This window comes from Strigops habroptila, chromosome Z (assembly GCF_004027225.2).
Source record: "Strigops habroptila isolate Jane chromosome Z, bStrHab1.2.pri, whole genome shotgun sequence".
Classification (NCBI taxonomy): Eukaryota; Metazoa; Chordata; class Aves; order Psittaciformes; family Psittacidae; genus Strigops; species Strigops habroptila.
The window spans coordinates 50,788,087-50,800,218 of record NC_044302.2 but is presented as its reverse complement, the minus strand read 5'-3'; the positions used below and the strand labels follow the sequence as shown (position 1 = coordinate 50,800,218).

Below are 12,132 nucleotides of genomic sequence, written 5' to 3'. Positions count from 1 at the left end.
TCCAGCTGATAATACTCCTCAAGCACACTCTTGAATTCTTTATTCATACATAACGCTTTTGCTGGACTTCTAAGACAGTGAAAACCCATGCGGCCACCCAAATGCATGGCTCTGATTTGCTGTGTGCTTTGGGTTCCTACAGCTCAGTAGGTTCAGCTCTAGCTCCAGGCTAGCTTGCTTCCTCCATTTAAATTTTCTGAGTGCTTCCTTTATGTGATAGTGTTCAGGTGTGTTTCCTTTAGCTGTCCTACAAGACTATTTGCTATCTTGAGAATGCTTCTTTTTCCTTTCTTTGGAAACACTTTGGCACTGGTGCTACATCCCATTTTCGTCTGGAATGTGTCCTGCTCTCCCTTCCAGCCACAGCTCTTTGTAGAGGTGGTGGCACTCATGGACTCTCCTCTCTTTCAAGCCACAGAGGTCCATAGCCTTAGTTGTGATAGACCTGGAGGCCTGGCTGCCTGTTTGGAGTTATGTGAGAAGAAGATAAGAAGCTAGTGTTTCCTGGGTCAGCATGTGGAGCTTCAAGACATTGCTTTCCGCTTTCCTCTGATGCTTTCACAAACAGCTGAAAACTTTGCTCTCTCTTTGCCAGTTTTCTGCTGGCCTTCCCTCCCAGGACCATGCAACATTTTTGCTATAATTGATTATTCACAGTGTGCCTAGGACATGCTGTACCGACTTTGAAGTTCTTTGCTTTCTCAAGCTATCTCATATTTTTCTCTGCTTCGGCGGGTTTCTGATTACTGAAAGAAAAGAAAGCTCTACTGGAGGAAGATGTTCAGGCTCCTTCAATATAACAGTGTAGCTGTGGCTGTATTCTTACAACTCTGTTGTTACTTCTGTGTGTTGCAGAACCCACGCTTAGGATACAAGCTTCAACAGAAGGAACAAACACTTCCTCCTGTAAGTATATACAAGCTGTTTATATTATTGCTGGCAAGACTCTCAGGTACATTTCTCACTCCTTAGCTCAGAAAAAAATATGCTTCTATCTAAACCTACAATAAGGGATTGGGAGTGGCTGGGTAGAATTCCTGCACTAAAGATGCAGTTGTTATTTGTTATATATTTTAACTCTGAGGGCCATATTCTTTGCAGACTGGGAATATGGAGGGCTAAGCACCTTCCTTTGGGAAGGTCAAAGCTCACATTTAGGCAGGCAAAGGAGGAGGAAACTGTTCCATTGTTTCCTACCTGCAATTCTGTGTCCTGCCCTCCCTAGGCAATGTATGGCTTCGAACACTGTCCAGCCTCTGCCCCCACAGCTCCTAGCCCTAGGGTAGCTGGAACATCCTCAGGTCCAGCCATGCCCAGCTGCAGTGCGTTTCCTTTCTTCCCGTGTGCCAGCTGGTGCTTGTTAGATCTCCTTGGGCTCTTTCTCCTGTGCCTCACTGCCCTCGGGAAGAGAATGGGGAAGATGAGGACATCTTTTTTCGTGACTCTCCTCAGCTGGGACAGAGAACCAGAAATTATTTCCCTTCCTGTGGAAGAGAGGTTGTCTCTCTGCTCATCTTGGGAGCACACTGATTGCTGCAGGGGTACCAGTGAGGAAGGTGGCTCTTTTCTTCCATGTAGTGATGCTTCCCAGGGAAGCATGCTTTACAGCCATAATTCTGTGCGCTTTCACCCCTGAGAAATATCAGGCAGAGCTTTCCAGCTCTTTACTAGGCCCAGATCCACCATCTTCCTATCCTGGTTTTGAGCAGCCCGGAAGGACACTTCACATAATCAAAGACAGCAGGGCTGCAGGAGATAGGGTATTGACCTTCTTCTAAAGCATTAAGTGTTGCTGGCTGCCAGGAACAGGATGCCAGGTGAGATAGATCAGTTGTCCAATCCACCCTGACACTTCCAGTGTTGTTATAAAATGTGGTATGTACTCTACAGCAAACTGTACATAGATGCCCTTAACTCACATCTAATAGCTACTGTAGGAGCATGAGGAAGAATGGTCAAAGTCAAATCTCTGGACACAGTATTTTGTACTTTTTTCATAATTTATAAGAGATATACAAGATTTATTTTTGTGAATTTTCTTCTCATCTGTTCATCTGATTACTGTTTTAAATGTGTATTGAAGGAATTTTAGAAATCTGATAGGTTATTTTTAAAGACCGAAAAGCTTTCTACCAGAAAGGTGAGAAGAGTTATGTTGGCCTGCTTTTTCACCTGATGCATAGCAGCAGGGTAGGCAGGAATAATTCCTGGAGCAATTTAAAACAGCCATTTCTTTCTGTTCTGTACTCAGTTGCATTAATGGAAATCAGAAGCAGTACTATTCATGTCACTAAAACAACTAGTGGAGAAGAGAGAGTAGTAGTGGATATTGCTGACTATGCTGGGGAGGAAAGGTGCTACAAAACGGGAGGGAGCCAACATTTAGTGCTAACAGATGTGAACATCTACTCACACTACAGAGCAATGATGGAATTGAGTCCACATACTTATTCTGAAGTTGCTTAGAGGTTTTCTTTTCTGAATTTCAGTGGGACATGTCCAACTGTTTCACAGTTGTCACTGTCAATCTTATAACAGCTACAAGAGATAAAATAAACTGTTTCCTTCCACTGCTCAGACAATAGTAGATGTTTCAGAGAACATGCCAGCACTGTCACTGTTTGACAGACACTGGAAAGACCTGAGAACAGCCAAGTGTTTCAGGCTCTCTCCCCTGGGCTTTCACAAGTGAACAGACATGTTATGCTTTGCTTTCTTGGAGTTCCAGTGACAGACTTATTCAGGGACATAAAAGTTTAAAAAAAAACCCTGTCTCTGTAGGACACTCCAAAACAGATATACGAAAACAAAAGGTCCCTCTACCCTTTCATGTGCACATGTACCTACAGTCCTCAAAATCCAGACTGTTTTGGTAGTGTGGGCCTCCAATCTTAAGTAAAGGAGAAAGGAAAGAGTGTGATGTATTCACAATTTCACATAAAGTGCTAGTGATCACAATGGAGGGTCAGTAAGCCAAGGGAGGAGGAATGAAATTCAGGCTTTTGTGTCCTGTTTCATAGCATAAGACTTTGTGGCACTGATTGCTAATGATGCCCCTGTCAGGTAGAAATGCTTCTCACCTTCTCTTCCACCCCATACGTAGGATTGTTACATATATATTTATTTTGTACTGTGTAATATTGAAACCTAAGTTACAATTTTAATTTTCCTTGATGATGGAGCTCTCTGTAATACATTTTTTCCTGCTGAATTAAGTGAACAAACCAACAGCAACTAGAGCCCTGAGTGCTCTCACTACCAAGGACTGCAGAGACCATTCTTAAGCACCTCAGAACAATTTGGGAATGGAAAACATTTTTCCTTCTCTTGGTTCCAGGACTGCAGTGCTCTGAAAAAAGTGCTTTATAACCTTGTGACTTTCTTCTGCTCAGGAGTTGCAGTGAAAAAAGTAAATCTGAGACTTCACCCTAGTGCCTTGGTTTTATGAGTTCAGTCAACTATGTATTCAAGAATAGAGAATGAAAATGTGGTGGTCTTTTTAGACTTCTGGGACTTGTTCAAGGAATCTTGGCTTCCCACCCTAATAGGCAAAAGTAGCATACATTCTTTAGAAAACTGTTGCCAAAACTTGCATTCTTGTTTGTAAGTAACAACATAACTGGAAAGAAATTCAAAAGCCATCAGGTTTCCTAGATTAAAGTCATCAGCATTGCACAAAGACTGCTGGTGCAGGTATTCTGCAGTGTCCTGGGTTCAGCTGTTAGTTATTTTTCTCGTTAGTAGCTGGTGCTGTGCTGTGTTTTCAACTTTAGCCTGAGAACAGTGCTGATAACACACCGATGTTTTCAGTTCTTGCTGAGCAGTTCTTACCCTGACCAAGGACTTTTCAGTCTCTCATGCTCTGCCAGGCAGGAGGGGCACGGGAAGCTGGGAGGGAGCAGAGACAGGACACCTGACCCAAACTAGCCAAAGGGGTATTCCATACCATGGCACATCATGCCCAGTATATAAACTGGGGGGAGTTACCCGGAAGGCCCAGATCGCTGCTCAGGTCGGGCTGGGTGTTGGTCAGCAGGTGGTGAGCATTTGTATTGTGCATCACTTGTGTTCATTGTTTTCTTTTCCTTTTCCTCTTTTAGTTTCATATTCTCTCCCCTTGTTATTTCCCTTATCATTATTATTATTGGTGGTAGCACTAGTAGTTTTGTATTATACCTTAGTTACTGGACTGTTCATATCTCAACCCGTGGGATTTACATTCTTCCGATCCTCCTCCCCATCCCTCCAGGAGTGGAGGAGAGGAAGGAAGGAGGGGAGTCAGTGAGCGGGTGCGTGGTTCTGAGTTACTGGCAGGGCTTAAATTATGACGTGCAGGAACATTTGTATGGTGCAAGAGGGGAGAGAGAGAATGTGGTGGGATACAGACTGTTTACAATGACCACAGCTTCTGCTGCATGCGAACCATCTACAGCACAGAACAGGTGTACAGACCAGTACTGATGTGGTACTTCAGCTTCCTGTTTCTATGAACAGCAACACATTGAAAACCCATGCTCTGGGGGCTAAAATGGATCAAAAGCTGAGCACTTGTAAAAAATGAAGAAGTTGGACAGGGCCACTGCCTGTGGGAGTGTATTTCAAACTTCATCAAAGACAGAAACATTTGCAAGTTTCACCTTGCAGCATTAGTTTCATGTCCTTATTTATGCTGCCCGCTAAGGACTGCTTCCTAAAATGTCTGTGAAGCAAAAAGCCAGGGCATATGGTGTACTCTGTATTTCAGTCCTGATTGTCTTACACTGGGATTATCAGTTCAGATTCTTCTCCTTGCACAAGAAGGTGAGCCAGGAACCATGGTACTGAATGTGCTTGGAGCATATTCTCTGCATCATGCATCCTCCTGTCCACTATCTAGCAGGCTGATATGATGCCCAGCTGGAGGCAGGAGTATGGACGAAGAGCAGGTAGAAGGCTGATCCCAGCTTGCTTATTGCTTCTTTTTCAGAAGAGTACAGAGCAAGTTTGTTTAGATTTTGGCTGGAGGAAAAGACCCAGTATTGGTCATCTGTCCTATAGATGACTCTAATCTCACTTCCCACAGACTTTCACGCTAGCTTCTAACACCTGCACAGATATTTAAAAAAGAAAGACTATTTGGAAAATAAATGTGTCAGGTTGGACTGCTCATTTCTTCTCTCTGGAATTAGTAACTTGCAAGCTCCAAGTCTGGCAGACTGAGGCACCTGCCTAAAGCTTCGTCTTCTTGTGGTGTAGTAACAGATTACAAACTGCATACTAAATGGAGAGCAGATACACCACATAGAAATAAGGCATGCAAAGACTTTGTGCCTGTCACACTTTCCCAAGTACAATACTGAGATGTTTTGATAAAAATGTTCCATGCTGAGCCAGTAAAATCATTTATGACATGGTGTTAGGGTAATTGGTTTGTAGAATATTTTTAACAGGAACATTTTTGCATATATGAGGCAAACGGCCTGGCCATTACATCATCTGTGTCCTAAAATCTTAACAAGCAAGTTTCCTTCATCTCCTAAATGGAACCTAGTCCTCCTCTGTGTATTTATTTATGTAGTACTTGTCAGTAGTCCGCTTTCAAAAACTACGAATTTTGTCTAAGAATCATAAAAACCTGAATCGGTGTGCATGGAAGACTGAAAGTTTGGGCCCCCAATGATATAGGTTTTATGTGGTTGCTTCTTCTGCTTTCAGGGTACTTATCTAAACCTTTAAAGAACTGAATTTTTTGCTATTTCAAACAATTGTTTAAAGGGTCATCTTGATTGGCAAGAAGTTCTTAGACCACTTAAGTTGTTTGATGTCTGGAGTTTTTGGAATTTTGGATGTTTGGATAAAATTCTAAAAATGCTTGGAATTTTAGTTAGATGTCTCTATTTTTTTAATAGTTAGTACTCTTGCACAGGTAGCTACAGGAGTGTGCTTGTCTTTCATGTGTAGCCCAAACATGTGGAATCAAGAAAATGCAGATAAAGAGTGAAACTCTACTGTAAACTGCAGTTCTTTTAAGAGACAGTGTGACTTGATGATGAGATATCTTGCAGTATAGCATAGTATAGTACATATGGAGTTTCTTCATTCAGTTTACTCTCTTTTGTTGGCTTCATTTTATTCTGAGTTTGACAGATATTAGTTTCTAATATTCCCTCTACAATGGAGAGACAAAAAAGATGGACAATGCTGCAGCACAGTGTAAAGATCAGAAAAAATACAGGGAATACTGCCTAACCGTTGAACATGTGTTTAACTTCCTTCATCCCCAAAAGGCTCCACTGTTTTGTCAGAAAACCTAAATACACTGGTAGCATCTCAGTAACTTCTGGAATGCAGCTGTCTTCGGGTGAAAGATTAGAATTGTTTTAGGAGAGTCTAGTAACAAGGGAGAATCACTTGGGGCAGGTTGGGAAGAGGAGAATACTGTAACCAATTGAAAAAGCTGAAGGAATTCAGATGTTGAAGGCAATTACTCAGGATGCAGTTATGCTAGCACAGGAGGACTCTCAACTCCTGCTCTTGTAATAAGTCAGTCTGACATCTTCAACCATCACCGTTTAACTCATCTGTTCCACAGACTGAGAGGCTGCTTCTCCAGGAAAGCCGTATACCTGATGCCTTGGTGGGACGGTGGATCAGAGAAAAACATTACACCATCTGATGCATTTTGCTCAATTATTTCAGTTGTTTTATTCTTCTGAATAATCATCTTTGGAGAAAATTATTTGCTTTGTTCTAAGAACACAGTGAGTGAGCAAGGGCTGAGTTGGATAACTAGTTCTTGTTTAATGCAAAATGAGTTTGAGCCTCCTGGTTAGTAAAATTTTACTGACAGAGCAGGGATGAAGACAAGTGAAGATCCCCTGTTAAAACCTAGTACAGTGTGTTAGTATTTTCCAGTTTCTTTCTCCACTGTAATACTAATCACAGTGGGCAATGCAGTGGTAATCTCAGTACCCTATGATTTGATCTGGCACGACAAATCCTGTTTTCTGTGTTTAAATTTCACAGATATGAAAACTTTTGTGCATGTAAGAATAAATCTATAAGGCTATCAATTGTCCCAGCATTTGTATAGGATGAGGCAATAGTGGTTTATATATAAACATACATACATACATAGGTTTATAAAGTATATACACGTAAGTGTGAAGGCAGTGGTTTGGATCTGTTTATTTATTTAGCTCCCTAAGCTCTGTTTATTTAGCTCCCTAAGGTCATGAATTACACCATGAAAGCAGTACCAGCAGTCTACTCTGCTGGCATACAAGTCATAAAAGCTACTTCAAATGTTTCTGTTGTTTGTAATAGTTCTGAAATAATTTCACAGACACACCTCCCCTGCCTTTTAAAAAACTCAGTGCATCCTCACTGATGAAGTGGGGGACACCCTCACAACAGGGTAGCTGGCCAAAAGCCACATTGTTAATTGCTGCCTTAGTTGGGTCTCAGACATGGGAGACTCCAGGCTCCATCTCTAGGTTTCCTCGGGATCCCTGAGTATGTCAGGAACTCTGTTTCTGAGACCCTATTAGTCATATGGGAATTTGGCTTCAGGAGGCTGCTGGTAAGGCCTGGCTTCTTAGAGGGTCTTCCAGAGGGTCTAATCATGGCAAAACCTTTCCTAACAGAGCATTAGTTTATGCCTTTCTGGCTTCTTCTCCCTGCTATGCTGAAGTGATATGTACTATGTGTCCACCTGAGACACCATCATCTTTTTGATTTGCCAGCATAGCCTATGCTAGACAGGAGGACATGAGCCCTTGTAGCACAGGGATGTGCTGACCATCTGGCCTTGGTGTTTTGGTTGTTATGCCTTCCATGGGGAGACGTCCCTGGTGCTGTCAGTGTGAGAGTGTGACAAAAACAAGCGCTCAAGGACTGCTGTTCCCTGCTGCCTATACTCTTTCCAGATGGCAATTATGAACGTACTTTGTGGTATTGAATCAGCCTTCTGAAAATCTTCTCTCTTCCATGTAATTTTTGAGGCACTAGGGTAGTTCCTACTGAATAAAGGTACATGACAGGCAGTGACACTACTTGGGCAGAAACCTGTGAACAACATGAAATACACAACCATTACAGAAGCACTCATCTATTTCAGGCATTCTGGCAAATCAAGATATGTGATTAACCATGCTGAAATTAAGAATGTCAGTGTGTTGTACAAAAACATAAAGGAACAAAAGAGCTCAAAGCAAGTGTGAAAAAAAAAAAATGATACAACAGACAAAATTTATGAATATGAGCATGGGTACAGAGTAATATTTGTTTCTTAATACAAGGCAATTCCCAGCTTATCCCTATAGCCCAGAAATTCTGTCTCCTCATCTTCTACCTATCATCCCAATACCAACTTACCCCCAAAGAGACTTTGCTCTGAGGCACCCTCTTGTGTCAACACCATGACTCTCAATGCAAGGTCCTTTGTGCTCCTCTGGAGGCCCTTCTGTTCTGAGAAAGACGTTTGCAGCCTGCTTACTTGTTTATGGAGGGAGAGTTTCTGTTGTTTCAGCTTTGGTGGGAAAAGTCCAACAAAGAGGAAAGTCTCAATGGGAATTTGAGTTTCCAAATCTGAATTACCCCAGCATGCCTGGAGGTTTTCTGGGCTCTCATTGACAGAGAGGTCTGCCTGACACACAGCTAGCTTTCTTAGATGGTGTGTTATGGGCTTTCTATTCCAAAGAGAGATCTTAGGCTGCATCGGCTGTAAATAGGGATACTCTGTGGAACAGTGGGACCCTGGTCCACTAAGGGCTGTTTCGAGTTTGTGGTCTGGCAGTAGAATCATAGAATCATAGAATAGTAAGGGTTGGAAAGGACCGTAAGATCATCTAGTTCCAACCCCCCTGCCATGGGCAGGGACACCTCACACTAAAACACGTCGCCCAAGGCTCTGTCCAACCTGGCCTTGAACACTGCCAGGGATGGAGCATCCACAGCCTCCCTGGGCAACCCATTCCAGTGCTTCACCCTCCTCACAGTAAAGAACTTCTTCCTTACATCTAATCTAAACTTCCCCTGTTTAAGTTTGAACCCATTGCCCCTTGTCCTACCACTACAGTCCCTAAGGAAGAGTCCTTCCCCAGCATCCTTATAGACCCCCTTCAGATACTGGAAGGCTGCTGTGAGGTCTCCACGCAGCCTTCTCTTCTCCAGGCTGAACAGCCCCAACTTTCTCAGCCTGTCTTCATACGGGAGGTGCTCCAGCCCTCAAAACAGGAGGAGCGGAAGTCTGCGATGAAGCAGAAACACAAAATGAGTGAAAACCGAAGAAGTTGAGACTGAGTTCAATGCTTTGTTTTTATGCTGAGCTTCCAATTCAGGCAGCTCTGGTCAACCACAAAAGTCAGATACTGTTGTCTAGGGAGAAGGAACAAAGTTTCTCAGAGAGCAATAGGGAAAAGGAAGCAATGGGGGAAGTTATATGCCTGGTCTCCTAGGCTTTTTATATTTTTGAGCAGGAATCCAGGGAGTCCCTACTACTTTAATAACTGGAAGTGTCTCAGTATTTGATTGGATCTGTTTATAGAAGATGAGAGCAGATACAAGCTGAACAGAAAAGTACACTGTTATCTTCAGTATAACTAGTAAAGTGTATGGCTTTGAATAAGTTTCCATTAGTTTAAGAATAAGCCCTTGATAAATAACTTTTTTTACTTCTTAAAAAATGCAAACTGCATGACAGAAGTTATATTTCAAAAGCCATAAGCAGAGCACTGTATACATAAATGTGATCTTTTCCTAAATGCATGGCTTTGAAAAGCCACCACTGTGTCTCCTCCTTAGCTTCTCCATAAACACAGTGGCATTCTATGGCTAAGACTCAATTTAGACTATGACAGTTCCTACCAAGTAAATTAAAAGCAATACTCTGCTTTCACGTTCCTATTCTAGCAGTACTGTAACAGTGCAGTGGGAGCCAAGCTAAACCCTTGGGAAGAAATTGCCATTGCGCCCTTCATGTCCACATCTCTTCTAAATTGCCTTTTGGTAACTTCTCCTAATTGGATGCAAAGTGGGAAAGTTGTATCTCCTGTGACTTTCATTATCAAAATATTCCTGCAGGCTTCTAATGGTTTCTGTTCTTGACATTCTCCCCCTGTACAGAGAGGAGAGGGAATCGCTATAGTCACTGCAGCAATTAAAGAGCAGCTTTTTACAGTCTGATGTTCCTTCTAGGTGTGCATCTTCCCAAATATTTAGCAGTAGTCAGCAAGTCAGTAATTTAGAGTTGACATCTGCAGTAGCAAGAAAATGCATGGCAAGAACACCCATTCTGGTTTTTGTTTTTTTTTTAAATGAAGCTATGCCCTGGAGCAATTGCCCTTTATGAATTGTGTCTGATGGATGTTAGCGTTTTCTTTCAGTGAATATATATATACATAAAGGCTCTTGCATTTCTTCACAATATTTTCTTCTCCAGACGGCCCACTCTTCATGCTAGTCATTTCAACTTCGTTACGGATGTATAGAGCTCATAGAACTTACTAGCAGTTTGTATTTATCACAGTATCCAGCTGGTAGAGATCTTCTGGCAAAATAATTCCAAATTTTCCCATCTACAACGATCTGCCTTTTACAAGGAAGGAAACTTTTCACAGCCCTCCAATATTTCCAAACTGCATCAATCCTGTTGCAAGCTAAATAGCATGGGGCATTTCTAATCTATGATGGATGATCATAAAGGGTAAACCTAGGGTGCTAAGTGGAGTGAAGCTGAGGAGTGAGCTGGGATGCTAGAGCAGTGTTTACCCATTTCATCATTAACATGCTTTCTTGTGTCACTCTAGCTCATGTCAACTACTGCTTTTCAGGACACCTAAGCATAATACGAAGGATAAAGTTTATCAGGACCTTTCCCAAGGGGGCAGTATAGGTACTACCCTACCAGTTTGACTCCCGTCACTCTAAGCAAGTCTTTCCACATCTCAACAGACACTGCAAGCCCCAAACACTCCCAGGTGCCTTCATACCATACCAGAGAAAATTCATCATAAAGCCATATTAAAGCCATAAAACCACTGCCTGGATGGGCTAAGACACAGCCTTCCCAGAACTTAGGCACTGGGAACTGGAAAAAGCATACAGGTAAATTATTTTTAATGAAGGGCAAAGTCACAGTTAAATGGTCTGTGAGGTGGATGTAGCCTAGCTATTACACTTGTCCTTGGACTGAGAACATAATCCCTTTGCTACTGAGCAGTGTAGGCACATTTGAGCTGTCAGGCCAGCTATCCCACCCAAGACTTCCCAACCATGGTGTACTTGGGGGCACAGAACAGCTGGCATTACACCTCAGCCTTCCTGAGTTTAGCAACCATGGTTGGTGTGGCACAACATATACTACACTCCAGTCCCAAGCCAACAGAGGAGACAACTGTTTTTCCAGCCCTGAGGGTATGGCTTTTTTGTTTGTTCATTTGTTTCTGTTCTGTTTATTTAGCACAGAAAAGCCTCTTGCTGCAGAGCTATAGATGTTCAGAATTGATGTTGAGTCAGGAAGGGTTTGACACAGCTCTGCAGGCTGAAGCCTTTACAAACACCATGTACCACTGAGCTTATCTTAAATTTTAGCATTTATACATGGGGTGGTAATAGCCCTTCAGAAGTTAATACAGTCATTGCTTTTCTGAGGTTTATAAAGTGAAATCTGAACTTTATTACTGACATTTTTCTGGTAATATTCACAATGACCTGAAACATGATTCTTAATAAGACAGTCAAGCATCTGACAGCTATTTAGATGAGCTTTCCAAAATTTCAGCAGATTTACTAAGGAGTATTGGTTGTTTTTTAAAAGAAAAAGATAAGCCAGACTCCAGGAAAGAAATATGAGGGCATTTTTTCAGTAATATCTATTTTGCAGGCAGATATCTAGCTGTGAAAGCCATAGAGGTAGCTGTACATTGTAGAAAGCTACCCATTAGACCTACTGATGCCAATTGTGGCACAAATTGTCAGTGGCAGAGTTTTTTCTAGTATTCTCAAATTAGAAGTGAGCTAACCACATGCAATGCTTTCATTTATTTAAAATGTCTCTGGTTTTATGTATAGTAACTGAGGATGTTCTTTCAGTTGTAGCTAAAATTCTGCTGTATGCTTTTAAGCACTGGTGTCCAGTGCCGTGGGGCATTA

General features: G+C 42.1%; 1 protein-coding gene across 3 annotated transcripts in view; it reads left to right on the top strand.

Moving 5' to 3' along the window:
- Nucleotides 1-12,132, top strand: part of NRG1 (neuregulin 1) — a 293,355-nt gene that overhangs the window by 161,617 nt on the left and 119,606 nt on the right. The window contains exon 5 of one of the 3 annotated variants that reach the window (XM_030469678.1): nucleotides 856-906. The exons of the other annotated variants lie outside the window; for them this stretch is intronic. Within the exon in view, the coding sequence (XP_030325538.1) occupies nucleotides 856-906 (51 nt within the window). The remainder of the gene's footprint in view (nucleotides 1-855; nucleotides 907-12,132) is intronic. 3 annotated transcript variants of the gene reach the window in all.